General features: G+C 40.4%; 1 protein-coding gene across 1 annotated transcript in view; it reads right to left on the reverse strand.

The window, feature by feature from the left end:
• Positions 1 to 17,796, reverse strand: part of nbas (NBAS subunit of NRZ tethering complex) — a 253,161-nt gene that overhangs the window by 193,987 nt on the left and 41,378 nt on the right. Inside the window, 5 exon segments of the mRNA XM_034700252.1 lie at positions 1,951 to 2,029; positions 10,341 to 10,478; positions 10,597 to 10,748; positions 11,069 to 11,194; positions 16,494 to 16,507. Coding sequence (XP_034556143.1) covers positions 1,951 to 2,029; positions 10,341 to 10,478; positions 10,597 to 10,748; positions 11,069 to 11,194; positions 16,494 to 16,507 — 509 coding nt within the window.

A 17,796-nucleotide genomic window follows, 5' to 3' on the forward strand; every position in this document is an offset into this window, starting at 1 on the left:
TCAATTAAAGCAAGATTATTATGAATTCAGTCTTTGAGTATCTCTTAACAAACTTCTAAAATGTTAGTATTCTGTCTTCTTTGTCTTTGTCTTATTTTAGAGTAGTTGATACCTATGAGTTTTGAGTTGTGGGTAACCACAACAAGACATAAGCTATGTTTACATGTGCAGTTTTTCTTTGAGCATTAACTCAGAATAAAACTATGTTGACATGCGCAGAGTTGTTCTGTGAGTCTAATGTGCCAAAAACAGCAGAAGAAACTGTTCCCTCTATATGTCCCTGTTGTTAACGAACACTGCAGTGGCAGAAGGTGGCGGTGTGTGGCAAGGCAGAACAGCACTGTGTGTATGTGAATGTCTGAGTGTGTGTGTATGTGGCGCTCCCACTGTGTGTTTACAAGCTGTGCCTCTCACACTCCTGCAACACCATAACAGGAGATAAGATCATACATTGAGACACCAATATTACGCTGTTTCGGGGTGCAATGTGTAAGTACAAATGCGTTGTGATAATGGGACTTCATTCCGGCGCTGTTGCAGTGTTGCAATCTGTAAGAGACTTAAAGTCTCCAAGTTAAAAAAAGAAAAGTTGTGTTGGCCACAGATCAGTTTTGCTGTATTCCAGCCATGTTTCTATTAATTCTGGCATTAACAAAAGCGGAAACTTGTCCTGTCACATGGAGTAGACATGCACTGTAAGAATAATCTTACAATTATTATGGGTGAGCAGCAAGCTGACCTGCACCAGCTGTACATGAGCAGGCTGATTATAATAATAATAATAATAATAATAATAATACTTTATTTATATAGCACTTTTCAATACAGGTAACAAAGTGCTTCACAGTGGGCAATAAAAACAAGAAGAAAGCAAAATGGAGCAATACAAAATAAAATGAAATAAAAAATAAAAAATAAAAAGGCTGACTATGAAGGCAGACAAAGTCTGCATGGATACATCACACCCTCTTTCAGTGGAGGTTCAGCTACTTCCTTCTGGTTGGAGGTAAAGATACTCCAAGATCAGAACCAACCATCCAAAAAATTTATTTATCCCTATGGCAATAATTCAGTTAAATAAGATGCATTAGCTACCATGAGTCAGCAGAAATACAGAGACTAAGGTTGTCTACTATAGGTACGAGGGTATGTACAGTACACCCAGCATTGTTTCATTTATTTGTAGTATTATGATGTATTTATGATTGTTGACATGCATCAAACTGAGAGTGCACTGACCAATACTGTGATATTTGCCATGTCTGTTGATGTGGTCTTATTGCAGTAATGATAACAGCTACAATGGATTATTTGGATCATTGTCATGTGTGTCTGGTGTGCTTCTAATGTTTGTATGCTGTGCTGCACCACAAATCGCCTATTTGAGAACATTAAAGTTTTCTAAATCTAAAAATCCAACCATGAAGAAATGATCGGATCAAGTGTTTACATGGCTAACTGATTATAAATGGTCCATTTTAACAGAGCTATACAAAGTATAGTGTGTGTGAACATCTTTCCACATAGAAGACAATTCAAATCAGTGATATGAGAAATGAATTGGAATAAATGTCTGAATCTATCTTTGACTTTTCTTGTTCAATGTCATAAAGTCTTCGTTGTCTGTAGCTAAATACAGGGACACACATGGCTGCAACAGGTGAAGATTTTGATTTTCAAAGAATTGTGTTGAGAGCGCGTAAACACAAATGTTATCATATCTTGACTTGAATATATCATTACATCACTACATTTTACACACAGAAAAATCCACTGTGAAAACAATCAGAGGATTAATCCAGAATAGAATTAAATCCCTCGCAGAATTAAATTAAAATAATCATCTTAGTTATGGCAAATTTGGACAAACCAGCCAGTTCTTGTTAAAGTAAGTGAAGGATTGCCAAAGGCTGATCCGGAGTGCTTGAAAAATTAGTGGGTGGTTGTTACCTCATATGTAGCTAGTCGGTCCAGGTAGGAGAGAAGTTTCAATCGGCTCCGACACAGCTCCTTCTGCTCCAGGGTCAGCCTAAGCATGCACAAGAGAAAAAAGCACATCAAAAGCAAATCAAAAGCATGTCGGGCCCTTCAACAAACACAACAAACATCACAAAGCCACCTCGAAACTCAAATTACAAGATTTGAATATGTTTTTCTCCTCATGCCCACATACTAGCTTTAAATTAAGTCTAAATGTACCTTATACTTACACAGGGAGCTATATAACAATGCTTGGAACCAGTGACTACAATACCACACAGTGCCCTCTAGACCTAATCATTTTCTGAGGCCAACAAATCAGCTCCTTATGACCACAAGAACCCTTCAGTTGTTATGTATGGGATGCTGGATGTCAATGAGGTGAGTGAGTGCCCTGTAGGACTCAAATCCATTTTCAATGTCCTTTAATCACGACCATAAATAAACTGGGTGACCACAAACACCAAGGCACTGGGTGGGTACTGAATCTACCAACAGTTCAATCACTGAAGGTGCTCATAGGAGGGACCCACAAGGCTGGAAAACATAGAGAGTGGTGAAGCACGCCCCAACACACACTCACAGAATAATAAAACATTCTCACAACACATAAACAGAGCACACAGGTTCAGTGCACCGGGAAGCAACCTGAACAGGGGTGAGCAGCGGTCCCTAAAACGCCTGAAGAACTTGGCCTGGATCAACCACAGTGTGACCACAGGGGAACTGACCCCTCCACCGACGCCTTAATCCCTAATCCCTCATTACAGGGGGCGCTATCAGGCCTTATCAGAGTTCCTCTACACAGACTAACAGAGATTAACACTGGCTCAACACACTCTCTGGCACATCAAAGAGCAAAGGCTTAGCACTCGTACTGGTGGTAATTATTGCTTTGCTCTGCCTCTTCACAGCAAAGTCAGAGAAGTGGAGGAAGGCGGGAGAGGGGGAGAGAAGGAGAGGAGATGAGACAAGATGTTAGAAAGCTGTGTTACCCGTCTGTTTCGGTCTTGACGTTCTATATGAAGGCTCAATTATAGATGATAATATAAACAAACTGGCCTCAGAAAGACAAGATGTGAGAGGACATCTGTCATTCCCAATTTGGTTGACTTAACTTTTGATTAAACTCTTCTTTGAATGCAAGACTGTCTATTAAAAGAAATGAAATCTGTGGAAGTGCTTTTCTAGCAACACCAGCCAGACGATATTTACTAATGGCTTTAAGATGATGGCAATGCTATGACGCATCCAGCTGATGAACATGATTGATTTCAGGCTTTCAGTGAGGTGTAATACTATTAAATGGACTCAATTTAATTTTCAGCTAGAAAATTCCAGTTGTGAACAAAAAAAAGTCGCAAAACTTCAGACAGTAACATTAGCCAGAGCTATACTTTTTTTTAGGTGGGGGGGGGGCTTTTACACCTTTATTTTATAGAGGAGAGGATGGTGGATAGTGTGGGAAGGTGGGAGAGAGTGTGGGAATGACATGTGGGAAAGAGGCCACAGGCTGGATTTGAACCCGGGCCACCCGCTACATGGGCGCGCAACTAAACCATTAGGCCAAGTCTGCACCCGCCAAAACTATACTTATATATAAGTGCTAATTAGCAAACATTAGCATGCTAACACACAACTACGATGGTGAATATGGTCAATTTTATACCTATCTTACACCAGCATCAGCATTATAGCACTGTCAAAGTGAGTAGCATGCTAACACAAAGAACTAATAAGGAGAATATGGCCATTAGCATACTAGCATTTTCATGAGTAGTGATTCAGGAAAAGTAAGTATGTAAGCATAAAAATGCAGATAATATGTTAGCACCCAGTTCAAAGCCAAGCGGCAATCTCCGGTCTCAAAATATGAAGCCAATGCGGAAGTGTTATAAACTGCAATACATCGAGAATCCGCTTGAGGCTGGCTGCAGAGACACCGGTAACCACATACACACCAATTAAAAAAAGACGATCTTTGCAGCATTAATAAACATGTTTACAGCCTGGTTAAAAAAACAGCTTGGCTCTCCGTAGCTCATTTCTCTATCAGCACACACTGTACGGGGGGTGAATTTTTTTCTAACGCAACGGTTCAGAAGATATTAAGATTACAAGTTTTTGCCCAAATAAGGACATGACTGACTTGACTCCCGGATGGGAAGACATAGCTGTTGGCTAAGAGGCTCAAACTCCGCCTCTTTCTTTTACACAAACCCATATTAAAGCTCATATTTTGACTTTGACAGAAGTTATTTCGAACAATGTAAAAGTGCTGTTAGGGGTCTCAACAAAAGGTGTTGTTTAACGATGCGGCAAGGTAGCATGGGATCATAGCAGTAGCTAGCAAAAAACTAGCCTAGTGTTTGTCAGACATAGATTTTGTTCATGGAAGTGGTATTTACATTTTACATTACAAGTAGTCAAGTCTATTCAAGTTATATTAGTCCATTCTGATGTAGTAGCCGCAAGAAGTGTTAGCTAACAGAACACTTAGCTGACTTCTGTGTTTCTCTTTAAGATATGCAGTAGACTTTGGATTGATGTGTTTCTCTGAGTTTGAGCATTGTGTGAACTGTAGTTTGATGCAAGAGCACAACCAAAACTCAAATAACAAAGCTTTAGTCCTTTTGAGACAGAAATCTAACAGATTTTACCTTTAACTTGTGGTACAAAATTCACAGAAAATGCAGCATGGTGGAGTGGTGGTTTGGAAATGGCCACCAACAGGTTAGAGGCAGCTGAATGTTTAAAAACAATTCAGGTCCACGTCCCTTGCTTCTAAATTGCCAAACCTACTGCCGAATTCCACTCAAGTACAGCATAAACAGTGTGCCGTACACTGTTACACATACAAATGAGCAACCTGTCTGTTACTAGAGGCCAGTGTAGTGCATTTGTAAAGGTATACATTAGTTCTCTAAATTTCCCTTACAATAAACAGGAACTCAAAGGGGAAAGTGTAGTCAAGAAGCGGGGAGAACAAGCAAAACACTGTGACACATTTGAATGCAGATTGAAGGCTGAGATGTTTTAGATGTAATGCGCACATCTTAAAATTAGACTGTTACGTATCATCACACATGCAGTATAATGTAAACAGTGAGGTCCCTTATGACCTCAGTGCATGTAAGCATGGTGTATTTCATAGCTATCAGAACTGGAGGTTATCACAATCCGGTGGCGTTGCTCCCTCATCTCTGTACCTACACACACCCTGAATATAAATATACTGGGCAGAGATTGAAAACATTAAACAGCCGAGCAAAAACTTATACACAAACAAACATAAACACTCAGAGAAATGGGGTGTGTGATACAAGTGATTGCTGCACAATGCAACAGATACAATTGGACTGCAGAAACAGGCACAAACACTGCGCCTCATACACATACAAATGGATGCCACCATCTGCGCGCACCCTCTCTCTCATACACACACTGACACACACCCATAGCTGGGGAAAATGAGAAAATGAGAGTTCTGATTGAGGTCTGAATCGGATCAGATAAGAACATAAACACCTTGCAGCATACTGCACACTCCCATCTTCACACTCATTTTCTCTTTCTCTCTCTCTCTCTCTCTCTCTCTCTCTCTCTCTCTCTCTCTCTCTCTCTCTCTCTCTCTCTCTCTCTCTCTCTCTCTCTCTCTCTCTCTCTCTCTCTCTCTCTCTCTCTCTCTCTCTCTCTCTCTCTCTCTCTCTCTCTCTCTCTCTTTCTTACAAACACAGACACAGACACAGACACACACACACACCGGCTACAGCTGCAGTATTGTCCATCTTGTTATTGTATGCAGAGAGTCAGAGCGGCGCTTATAATGGCCCTTGGCAGCATCTAAATTATACTTTATTATGCATACACAAAGTGATGAAAAAGAGGCTACAACATAAAACTGTGCATGTAGCCAAAACAACAGTTTTAAAACATGCTGGACAAACAGCACTGGACTGCAGCAGCATGGCAGTTAAAAATAAGAAGCAATAACGAAGTCCTGAGGAAGTCTGTGTTTATTACATTCTTGGCTAACTGAATGCAGAACAAGAACAACACATAGCCTATAGGAGGAAAGCTGGTAGTAACAAGAGCAATGTACATTATGTACATCCATCATTTCACTGGGTCCTTTAAACACAATCTGTGTCTGCTGAGGAGGAAATAAGTATCTTGGAGCATCTTATGTGGGAGAGTAGAAATCAATTGAGATGCTTTGACTGTGATCATTGAAAATGAGATTCTCCCTTGGACTGGAACTGTCAATAGCCATCTTAAAAAGCGACTTTAATAAAGTAATTCTCTCTTTTTTAACCCGACATGTTAAAAAATGATCACACTTTATTTCAGTATGAAAACTGGTTAATCTTCAGTCATAAATACATACAGACAAAGACAACCTTCAAACATGTGAAGGGGACAGACAGTGCACTCAGTATTTTAATACAGTCCTTATCTACACACAGGAGCATCACGCACGCACACACACAGACGTACAAAGAGCAGCTGTGATCGATACCAAGCCATTTCTGTAATGGTGGTGTAGTTAAAAAGAAATTAAGAGAATTATTATCTGTCTCAGGCCTCCGCTGCAGGCCTCTGGGCAACGTGGTTAGATCCATTTGTGAGGGGATTCACTGCTCCCAAATCCACACATTGACACGTCAAGTTAGGGACTTAGTATCTGGACAGCCTGGCAGACTGTCCCTGTCCTATAAATGGAGAAGGGGATAGGCATATTTAAAGAAGGAGGATTTAATGTAATGGGTTTTTTTTAATACTTACAAAATTATTGATTTTTTTTTTAACTTTCTCTTATATCTTTTTCATTTCCTCTATCTTTTCCTTTATCTACCCTGGACAACAGTTCTGCAATAAAGCTAAATAGTTTTATTACACAATGAGTTAAACAGAAAGAAAATCAAACAGGCAAAGGGACAACATAAGAGAGCAGGGAGGGAACCGAGGAGGAGATATTACAGGAGCTTAGTATTGCAGCATCTTTTCTCTTCCCTCATTCAAATGCAAGCTGGAGGCTCAGTGGTTAAGTGTCTGAGGTGAGAAGAAAAACAGAGACAGCACAGTCCAGCTACTGAAGCTTGAAATACTTTTATGCACAATGCTCGCTTGCATAAGCACGGTATGGATATGCATTTTAAATGTGCATCATTAATTTGTGTTTACTGCAGTCGGTTTTAACAGATGTGTGTAATGCATGTGGACTGGTGTTAAGCCTAAGAGTGTTTCATGAAACACGGTTGTGAGTATTTCCATGTGTGTGTGCGTGTGTGTGTGTGTGCATAAGAGGTGATTAGTGATCACTAAAGGGTTTTTCATTAGTCTTTCCCCGGGCACTCGACAACAAAGGCATAAATTACCTCCAGCAGATTACCCACTAATCTCAAACAACGCTCTCTCCCTCCCTTATCCTCATTAATGTCCCTGGCTTTATGATCCCCTCTCTGGTGTGCCACCTAATCAAACAATCAGTGTTACATTTGGCAGCTTTCATTCCCATTTCCCCGCTTTGCTCATCTTCCACCTTTAAAACCTTCACCATAATCTCCCCCTTTTTCTTTATTTTCATGAAATCCAAATGCAGTCTATCAACCTTCCGTTAGACTTGTTACAAGGAATAGTAATGATTTAATTTAAGCTCTCTAAACTGCAGGCAGAAACCTGCAGACAAGGCGACTAACACAGGTCAGCGTCAGGTTCCTATCAGTGGGATTTTACCTCCCACACAACAACTGCTACTGAGAGTCTGAAGCTTCTGGTAAATTCTGGTGATGAATTCTGAAAAGTTTGTTGAAAAATGGAACAAACAACCAGTAATATGTCTAAGATTTGTCTACAGGCTTGCTATGAGACTGTTAACAGATACTGCTTTTAGTAAACGATAGCATCAGTTTACTAAAATGCCCACAGTGACCATGCCAGCAAGTGATAGTCATAGACTAGTATCCGTGACGTCACCCATCTGTTCCTGAGAGCTGTTTTGAAGCAAATCGACGGCAGCAGCCATATTGGAAATGCGGAACTCAACCAGGCAGAGTGTGACGTAGTGTGAGCCTCCTAGCCAATAGCTATGTGTTCCCGACTGGGAGTCACGTAAGTCATGTCCTTATTTGGGCAAAAAATTCGTAATCTTAATATCTTTTGAACCGTCACGTTAGAAAAAAATTCACCCCCCGTACAGTGTGTGCCGATAGAGAGATTAGCTTTGTAGGGCCAAGCCGTTTTTTGAACCAGGCTGTAAACATGTTTATTAATGCTGCAAAGATCGTCTTTTTCCCATTCATGTCTATGTGGTTTCCGGTGTTTCTGCAGCCAGCTTCAAGCGGATTCTCGATGTATTGCAGTTTATAGCACTTCCGCATAGGCTTCATCGTTTGAGACCAGAGGTTGCCGCTTGGTGATAATCAAATATGGTAGATGTTTGCCATGTTCAGCATCTTTGTTTACATTCAACATTTTATAATTTGCAGTCAACCCTTAGCACAACTAATGCTGATGGCAATATCGTTATCTTAGCAGGTGTTTGAGGCATAAACCAAGTATTGAAAAAAAAAAAACTGTAACCTGGATTAACTTCGGTCTCGCCGTTAAATACAACGAGGAGGGAGTGAAAACTGTCGACAGAAATGTTACTGTCTGCAAACGCTGCTTGACACTTATCCCATAATTAAAAGGAAACACAAGCAATATGATCAAGCATCTCCAGTGGGAATCCTGATGTTACACTTCCTGAACACAGGACGGTCGAGCGACTTGAAAAGGTAACACTAGCGAAACAACAGCTGTCCATTCAGAATGCTTTCGATCAGACCTACCGTGCCACTTCAGATAAACACAAGAAAATAGCCCGTGCAGTGGGAGCATTTATTGCTAAAGATTTGCAGCCATTTTCTGTGGTTGAAGATGTGGGGTTTCGCCACTTAATGAAAACGCTCGATCCACGTTATGTTGTGTCCTGCCGTACACATTTCAGCAACCTTGTAACTCCCAACCTCTATGACAAAGCGTGTAAAGCCATTGAAAATGATTTGGCTCACACACAAACCCCCAAAAAAATTTAAAAAATAAAACTAGAAAAGTTCTCTTTACGCACAAAACACATACCGAGGTACGTACCGTATCATGGCCCAAATACCAAGGTACGGATCGTACCGTGGGTTACTTGTACCGTTGCAACCCTAATGGCTATGCAACACAAAGGGCGGCTTTCTCAGATCAGAGGGAGATGTCACTACAAGAGAGAGGTCAAAAGACCACTGAAGTTTTGGGAGTTCATCATCTGGCAACCATGAATATCCATAATAAGAGTACAGGACAGCATGCTTCATGGGACAGCATGTAGATGATGCTAAAGCAGAAGTTAGGTCATTAGCAAATTTTCATTTAGAACAATCAATATTTACAAAAATGTGGGGTTCAACAAAATCATCAGACTTCATTCTCTGGAAGTCATGAGTGTCTGAACCAAAAAATAATCATCATTCATCATTCAGTCGTTAAACCATGGATAATTGACTGTATATAAAAATGGACAACGTGTTTCAATCTCTTCTAGTTGTAAAAAAAAAAAAAAAAAAAAGTGAAGCCAAAGTAAACCCTACAGGAAGTGATATCTTACACTGGGGACTTCTTAACTTTTAACCTACCAATATTCATGTTGAATTAAAAAAGCCTCTTGTGACCATTTGTAGAGGTCAATTCCAATTATGGAAAGTTCAAAGACTTGTGTTAGCATTTGTTACGTTTTATCAAGTATACTTGTCCAGTGCATGCATCGCCACATTAGTCAATAGAATTGTTTTCTCCAGACTTGAGGCATAAATAACTAACTAAAACTGCACTTCTCAGAAAAAAATCTCAGGTGGACAAAAAACAGTATGCTAGGAACTAGCTCCAATGTCAGAAACCATGTTTGAGAAAATGATATTTAACTTATATTTTGATTTTAAAGTTTGACCCATGTCCCATATGTTAACATGGAGAAAGGCGGCATTCGTGACCAGAGTGAGTGCTTAATCTTTGGGCTCACTTTTCGGCAGCTGCCGTGTCCCCAGTCTTTTGACAGTCTGTGGTAGATAAATAAATGTTTTAAGTGTGCTTCTGTAAGAGCATGAGGACATTTTACTGAGGCAGATGCTTGCCAAGCAAGCTCAGGTCCTCCAGCTGACGGATTGTCTCTGTAACCACTTCCCAGCCTGGGTGATTTTGTTCAAATAAATGTTCTCCACTCTGTATATTCACAACATTGGCAGCATTTCTGCCTGCTGTGACTCTCTGTCTTCATCGCTGCTGTCTGACTGAGTAAGTGAGCCGACTAACCAACACTCTGAGTGTTTATGTACCTGCTGAAGTCGACCTTGGCCAGTAGCTCTCCTCTCTTCCTGCTGTCTCTCTCTTTCTTCATCTCCTGCTCTGCATCGTCTGACAGCATGTCTTCGTAAGGGACGTCGTCAAGGTCTACATCGCCCGGCATGATAAACCTGAGACATGGCATATGAAAATGACATACCTTAGCTTAAAAGAAAAAGTAGAAAAACAAAACAAAACAGGCAGAATGAGCCTGAAGATTGTTTTTATGTATGTTTGTGTGTGCCCTACCTGCCCCCATCTTCCCTGTTTCCTATGGCAATGAGAGCCTCGAGGTCGGTCCCCTTCAGGCCGTACATCAGCAGCTCCTTGGCTGCATCAACGTTCTCTGGGACACGCTCCACACATTCGTGCAGCACCCATGAGCGCTTGCAGATCTTGCTCTGGGTGGGATGTAGGGTTTGGAAGGAGCAGGAATGAGTTCAGAAGAAATGATGGAAGAAAATTAGATACAAAATTAGGAGGGAAGGGTGTGAAAATGTGCTACAAATTGGTAAAAACGGTGCGTGAAATAGAGTAAGGGGGTTGTGCTGCACTTAAGCAAGTGCTATACCGCAACCCACCCACATAAATATACTCTATAATTCTAAAAAAAAAAAAAAGTAATATTCTTAATAAAGATTCCCCCTTTCTCTCCACTAAGTCATCCCTCCTGCCCTTCCTCATTTCCTAGCGTCCCTCTTTTATTTCCTCTTTCTCTTACCAGATAATCTTGTATTGAGGCAATGCTGACAGTACTCTTCCTCCACTGTCTCTGGTAGACAAGGTCTGAATCCAAATTATACGCTTGGGCAAGAGACAGAGCCTCCCCATATTCTTCATTGTCAATCTGTGGGATTAACAAACAAGCACAAAATAAACACATTATGTCAGTACGATCAATATATATGCATGTTTTTCTTACACAATGTATACAATTGGAACGGACAAGCAAATGATAATTTATTCGCAGAATGTTGAGAAATGCGTTGAGTAAACAACACCCATAACAAAACATTTGATTTTCTATTTGAATATTAAGGCTGGGTAACAAAACATTCAGTCTGTATTCTGTGAGATATTCTAATGTTATTTTGTATTCCTTTATTATCCTGAGGGAACTGATTCAATCACCATGCACTGTGCTTCTAAACAGAATTAAATTATTAAAATGCATCGAAAGAATTCACTTGTTTTTTTAAGCAATATCTAGCAGTAGAAAAAAAAAAAAAAAAAAAAGACAGAGGCAGGAGAAAAGTCCCTGGCTCAATTTTCAATCACACTGAAACGACAAAGAAGCTAAGGTTTTGAAAAGACCTGTGGACCAAAATCTTGGGTATGCACTATGAATACTAAACATCCGTATCAAAAACAGCTCTGACGTAAAGATTTCAATCTGTGTAGCATTGTGTAACGTGACACCATCTAGATGGGGGTCCGCTACAGGAGATAAGGAGAGTGGCTGAAGACGGATAAAATATTAGAAAATATTTGATGAAAGTAAATCAAACACTCAAAAGAAAATGACACAAAAGAAGAATCTCGAGACAGATATTGGGCGGAAAACATTACATCATCAGTACTACATCACTTAAAGCTAGGGTTGGTAGTCACGGAAAACTAGCATGAATTTGAATGTAGCATGTCCTCAGGACTCCATTTCCGTCTAACCCCCCCAGATCTGCCCCGCGGATTCACGACCATATGATGGTGACTGATTCAAAACCGGTCCTCAGCACATCATTTGTGTTTTGCACTACGTCAACTCATGTCTCACTCAGCGGTAAGGAAACACCAAAGACTTATCATAGTGAAAGTTAAAAACACAAACAGACATGGCTATTGTTAGTACTCACAACTGTCATGCTAGCATTATCCAGTTGTAATGGTGACATGATATCAGGACAAAAGTTATAATACATATAATACATATACATTTTATGTAGGACTTACTAAATGTCATACATTTTTTTGCTTGTCAGAGCCCCTGTGGTGAGAGCTTTTAAGACTCTGATCCGGGCAACAGTCCTGAGCAAAGCACCTCATCGGGTCAGAGGGGACAGGCCCGAGGTTGAGCGAGAGGGGCAGTAAATAGAGGCAGGGGACGGGGAGTGTACGCAGGGGAAATGTACGCGTAGGAGGCGGGCAGAACGGCAGGACGGGATTTGATTGGTTTAATAATTTGGCTCCTGATGGCTGAGATTGGTTGGTGTTTTCCCAGGTTTACTTCAGCTGTAGATAACAGCTTTTTGGCGCTCTTTTTTAAGAACACATTATGTATTGATTGCCATCGGGACATAATGATAATTTTAACCAATATAACAAAAAGTGTATCTAAATCTGACTACCAACCCCAGCTTTAACAACTTGACAAAAAGACAGGCAACCATGCTAGCTGCTCTTATCAGTTTGCTAACATACTAATGTTAGCATAAATGCTATATTTGTATATTTACCATGTTCACCAACTCAGTTTAGCATGTTAGTGTTTTAGCATGTTAACATGCTAGTGTGATATTTACAGTGAGACTACTTACACTCGAGCTGTCCCAATCGCAACACCATAATCAGGATCTGCCTCTGAAACTGCCTAAAATGCCGTATTGGGTATTTTCAAGTATGCAAATCAATGCACTGAGTTGATAATGTGTCAAGTTAGCCCCCCAAAAACTCACCTTGTTTCAGCTTGCTTATTATGTAACAATAAGAAAAAGATAAATAAATAAATAAAAAGATGGGATGCTAGCAGAGAGAATACACAAAGCTAGCAAAACATCAGCAGTGTTTTTCTGTGAAAGTTATCTGAGAGTAACTCAGTAGCTCTAAAGTTTAAGTATCAAAATTTTATGGAGGAATAAATGATCTGAAACATTTCCACTTAACTCATGGATTTATTAATGTGAACATGTTTAACTTAAGCATGGTAGCATGGTGATGTTAGTATTTTGCCCATATCACTTCTTAAATCAAATCTCAGTCAGCTGCTAACATGGCGGTAAAATCTTAAACACATCAATATGCTGCCTTCAGTGCTAGTAGTAGATGTTTTTGGTTTTAAATTGATCTGTTTTTAGATGCGAACAAGTCATGACGCTAAAGAGGTTTTATGTCATATCAAGGTCCTACAACATGATTTGATTCAACAACCGTATGACACCTCAGTTTATGCTGGCCACACAATGTGTGAGAAAAAAGTGTGAGAGTGCACTGACTGACTGACACACACACATGCACACGCACACTCACACACACACAGCATATCCATCTCTTTCTGTGTGTAGGAGTACAAAGCAACACATTAGCCAGACTGTGATTCCTCCAGGGCAATAAGAACCCCACACAGTTAAACCTCACGTAGGAGGACATCAAAAACTGCTTCTTTCTCTCTCTGGAGTCAGCTAATAAAACTGTTAGCAGCCCTGGCAGTGTGCTACTTATGCAGGCAGGGTTACACTACTAAACTCATCATCAAACTGCTCCACACATGAAGGCACTGACTTGAGGAAACAACCTGGAATCACTTGTTCTGGCCCATTCACAATCAATTGGACTACAAAGCTAGAGAGAGGTGAATGTGTGAGGGGAGGTCAGGTCATTGTGACAGCTGTGTGTGTGTATAAGCGTGGGCATGTGTAGCCTAGAGGGGAAATGTCAATGCAACATAAACAATATGTAGGCTTTTAGACACACAAACTGAATAGGTATGCATAAGCAAACACTGACTTACAAAGACTTGAACTTGCAGACAATACAGACAGAGCTACCCCCTCTTTCCTGCACCCACACGCCTACATGTGTTACATGTGAATAAAAAAACAACTCAAACAGGAGAGCAGAACAGCAGCTGGATGAGTGCCGTGGGTACCGAGTGTTACAAAGAGATAATAATGATATATTACTTTGTAACTCTCCACTGTTAGGACTGATGGAGATGACTAATGGCATCTAATGATGATGACAATGATGAAGAAGGAAGTAGATGATGGGTCATAAAAATGACTGATGAACCGTGCTCAAACTTGGGACCGCTGAGAGCCGATACTGTGCTTTATGATAGAGCATGTTGTTGTCTTTGCCGCAATTTGTAGCGAGCGGCAACAACATCCATATTTCTAATGCAGCAATTAGCATTTCAGAGAAACCCCCGGGACTGAGAAAATAGCCTTAAAGCAGACTGAACATCTTGCTTGGTTTTCATTTCTCCTCAACAGCACTCTGGAGCTGATCCAACAAAACAATGGCACTTCAGTGAGCTGGCACAGAATTCATTTAGTCAGAAACCAATTTTGCAGATCAGGCTGCTATAATTCAGTCAATGACCACACGGATTCATATAACGTCCTGCTGGTGCTGCTAAATTAAGTGGGAGAAAGAAATGAAGAATTTCATGGTAAATGTGATATCCACCATTGAAGACAATTGACAGCTGCTCTAAATGTGACTCATGTATCAGTCTGAATATGATAAATGCCGTATAAAGGCGTAATTAGAAATGGAGTATCTTTGGCATATTAAATAGGTAATATCAATTTCATTGCCAGAATGAATTAATTCCAGCATGTGAGTCAGAGAACTGCATGTCAGCACTGGTATTTTTGCAAAGAGTGCTGGGCTTAAAGAGCATTCAGAACCAAACATAAACGCTGATGAAAGCTTTTCTGACTGAAGTATATAAGACGTTTTTATTGTGTGTTAAAATAAATCAGCAAACAGTCACAGAAATATGGTTTAATCCTGTTTATGGATTTGTCACCTTATTCTAAGGACTCCTCCTGGCTTAAGTACACAGAAACAGCAACCTGGAGCACAGTATAAAAGTCCCTGGTCAGACAGGTTAAAGCAGTCATGTCAACGTTTTGAAATATTAACACTGTGATACAGTCACTGTGTGCCTTAATAGCAAACCTACAAACTGGCTATTCATTAAAGCCTGAAAGAGTCATTCTAGTAGCTGTGTGAGGCTGGACTTTCGCACAGTGTGAGTGTTATCATGCTAACTAGCTAATTAGTGCCAATCCTATTTCTTTTGTAGGGATTTTTTCTGTAAAAAATACATTAATATAAGTGAAATTTCACCTCATGATGCTGCTGTACGAAGGGAATGAACAATAAAGTCACTGTTTCCCACACATTACAATACTTGGGCAGCCCTTGAAAGTATATGAGATCCCCATAAGACATAAGATCCCCATTTATGATCAATGAACAAGTCAATCTCTCATCATTCTCTGACCCTAATGTCAGATAACCTGCTGCACCTGATACACGCTCTGCAGCTGATCAGAGGAAGATGAAAAAGAGGTCCTTGAATGTGTCTCTCTTGGTTAATGCAGAGACTGAGGTGTGACATTTCCTGTTAATATGAACCTTCTCATACAGCTATTTAAAAGTTATGCACAGCTGGTCGCTACCAATGCCAACCCAATATCAAGATAAGCATTTTAAAGCATGTGTTGCGTAATCTGGCCACTTTTTAAAACGTGCAGCTGATAAATATGGCCAGATGATCTGACACATTCAGGAAGGCAAAGAGAAACGGTAGAAAATGGAGTGGTACACACCACCACTGCGTGAATGAAGAGAGGAGAGCTGTCCGTATAGTGTGTTTGTGTGTGATTATTAGGGTGGGCAAATTAAAGAGTTAGATATAAAAAAAAAAAAAAAGCCCATTTATAATACAAACTAATCTAATAATGGAATTAATAGATGTCATTACACAATAATAAATAAATAGTATAGTGTATTTGATGTTTTAATTCCAGGCAGCCCCTGTCGCCAATCGCCTCACCACTTGTACAGCGTCTGTCATAAGGAAACACTGAAAGAGCTTCTAATTCATCTTGTTCAAAACATTAATCCAGGCTTAAAGTTTCAATGCAGTCAGTCGAATAAAGTTGTTCTTTATTCTACAAGTGTTTTGACCCTTTTAGAATCCAATCAGTCCAAAAGTTGCTGAGTCATTTCACCCGAAAATCACAAATGTCATCTCAGGCATCACAAAAGAAAAGTCAGGGGGTCACTAAAGTAATTTTAGTAGACGGCCTGTTACTATGGACGTGCCAGAATCCAGCAGCAACAGCTACTACTAGTACTACAAGTACTACTAGTACTACTACTACAACTACTACTACTACTACAACTAATACTACTTTCTGGCTCTTCACTATCATCTCTCTCTGTTTCTCTCTCTATCTCCTCTATCCCTCTAACCCCAACTCAGCCAAGGTAAAAGGAAGTTTTCCCTTGCCACTGTAACTAGCTAAATACTGTGAGGGGCAATGCTCATGGTGGATTAAGATGAGATAAAAATCAAGTCCTGTCAGTAAGAGCGGACTGGATCATATCCTGTCTTGGTGTTGGGTCTTTATTAATAATTTAACATAGTGGTCTAGACTTGCTGTGTTTGTAAAAGCGTCTTCTGATAAAGTTGGTTGTGATTTGGTGCTATACTGTATAAATAAAGATTGATTGATTGATTTTGATTTCGACTTTGGCTATGCATGAATCATGATCATGAGCATTTTTTAGATTTATTTAGCCTGCACTAAACTGGTGGCTGTGCAAAGAGAGTATTTGTGACCAACTGAAGGCTGATTTATACTTCTGCGTCGAATTGAAGTCGTAGCCTACGCCTGAGGTCCATGTAGCTCCCGTACCTACGCAGAGGCCTACGCACGTAGCTGACGTGCACCTCCTCCAAGATGTAACTGTCCAACAGAATCGCTGCAGACTGCAAGCCCCATGGTTGGCATTGTATTTCCCGCATTTACAGAACTTCCGGGATCCCCGCTCATCGGCTGTGTATTTCATCTCCTCCTCTCTATTCTTCATGTAATCATGTCTGTATGATAAACAGTAACATGTATCAGCTGTAGGTTCAAATAACATGCTCTGAATCGCTGTGGAAAAGTAAACAGAGATCGTAGCGGGGCTGGAAGCAGCCGACCGACAATCAGAGAGACCACACTGCCCTCAAGCATTTCGGCAGAGAATTGCTGACACATGCTGACACATGGACGCAGAAGTTTGAGGTGCTCATGTCCACGTCGGCCCCTGCTGCGTAGGGGAGACGCAGAAGTATAAATCAGCCTTAGGGTATGTGTGTTGATTCTGGTGCCCTCTGTGGACAAAACAGTAACTCTCATTTCTGTATCTTGTCATGAACATGTGATAGTAGTCATTTTCATGAGAAATTGTCTTTCTTTTTACAGCCAAACATCTCCGCAAAGCTTTGCCTTGGAAAATGTAAATAAGGCTGTTTGAGCAGTTGTCTTGTTTGACATCGACCTAGGGCAGCATTTACAGGCATTAAAAATAACGATATAGTAATAGTCAACCCAGTCCCTGATGGTTTTGTCTGCTTTATAGGTCATAATGAGGCCTCAATGTTAATATGAGTCTGTTTCATAACTAGCTAAAAACTCCCCACTGGAGCTTTAAAAGTGAAAATCT

The sequence above is a fragment of the Notolabrus celidotus genome, chromosome 13 (assembly GCF_009762535.1).
Source record: "Notolabrus celidotus isolate fNotCel1 chromosome 13, fNotCel1.pri, whole genome shotgun sequence".
NCBI lineage: Eukaryota > Metazoa > Chordata > Actinopteri > Labriformes > Labridae > Notolabrus > Notolabrus celidotus.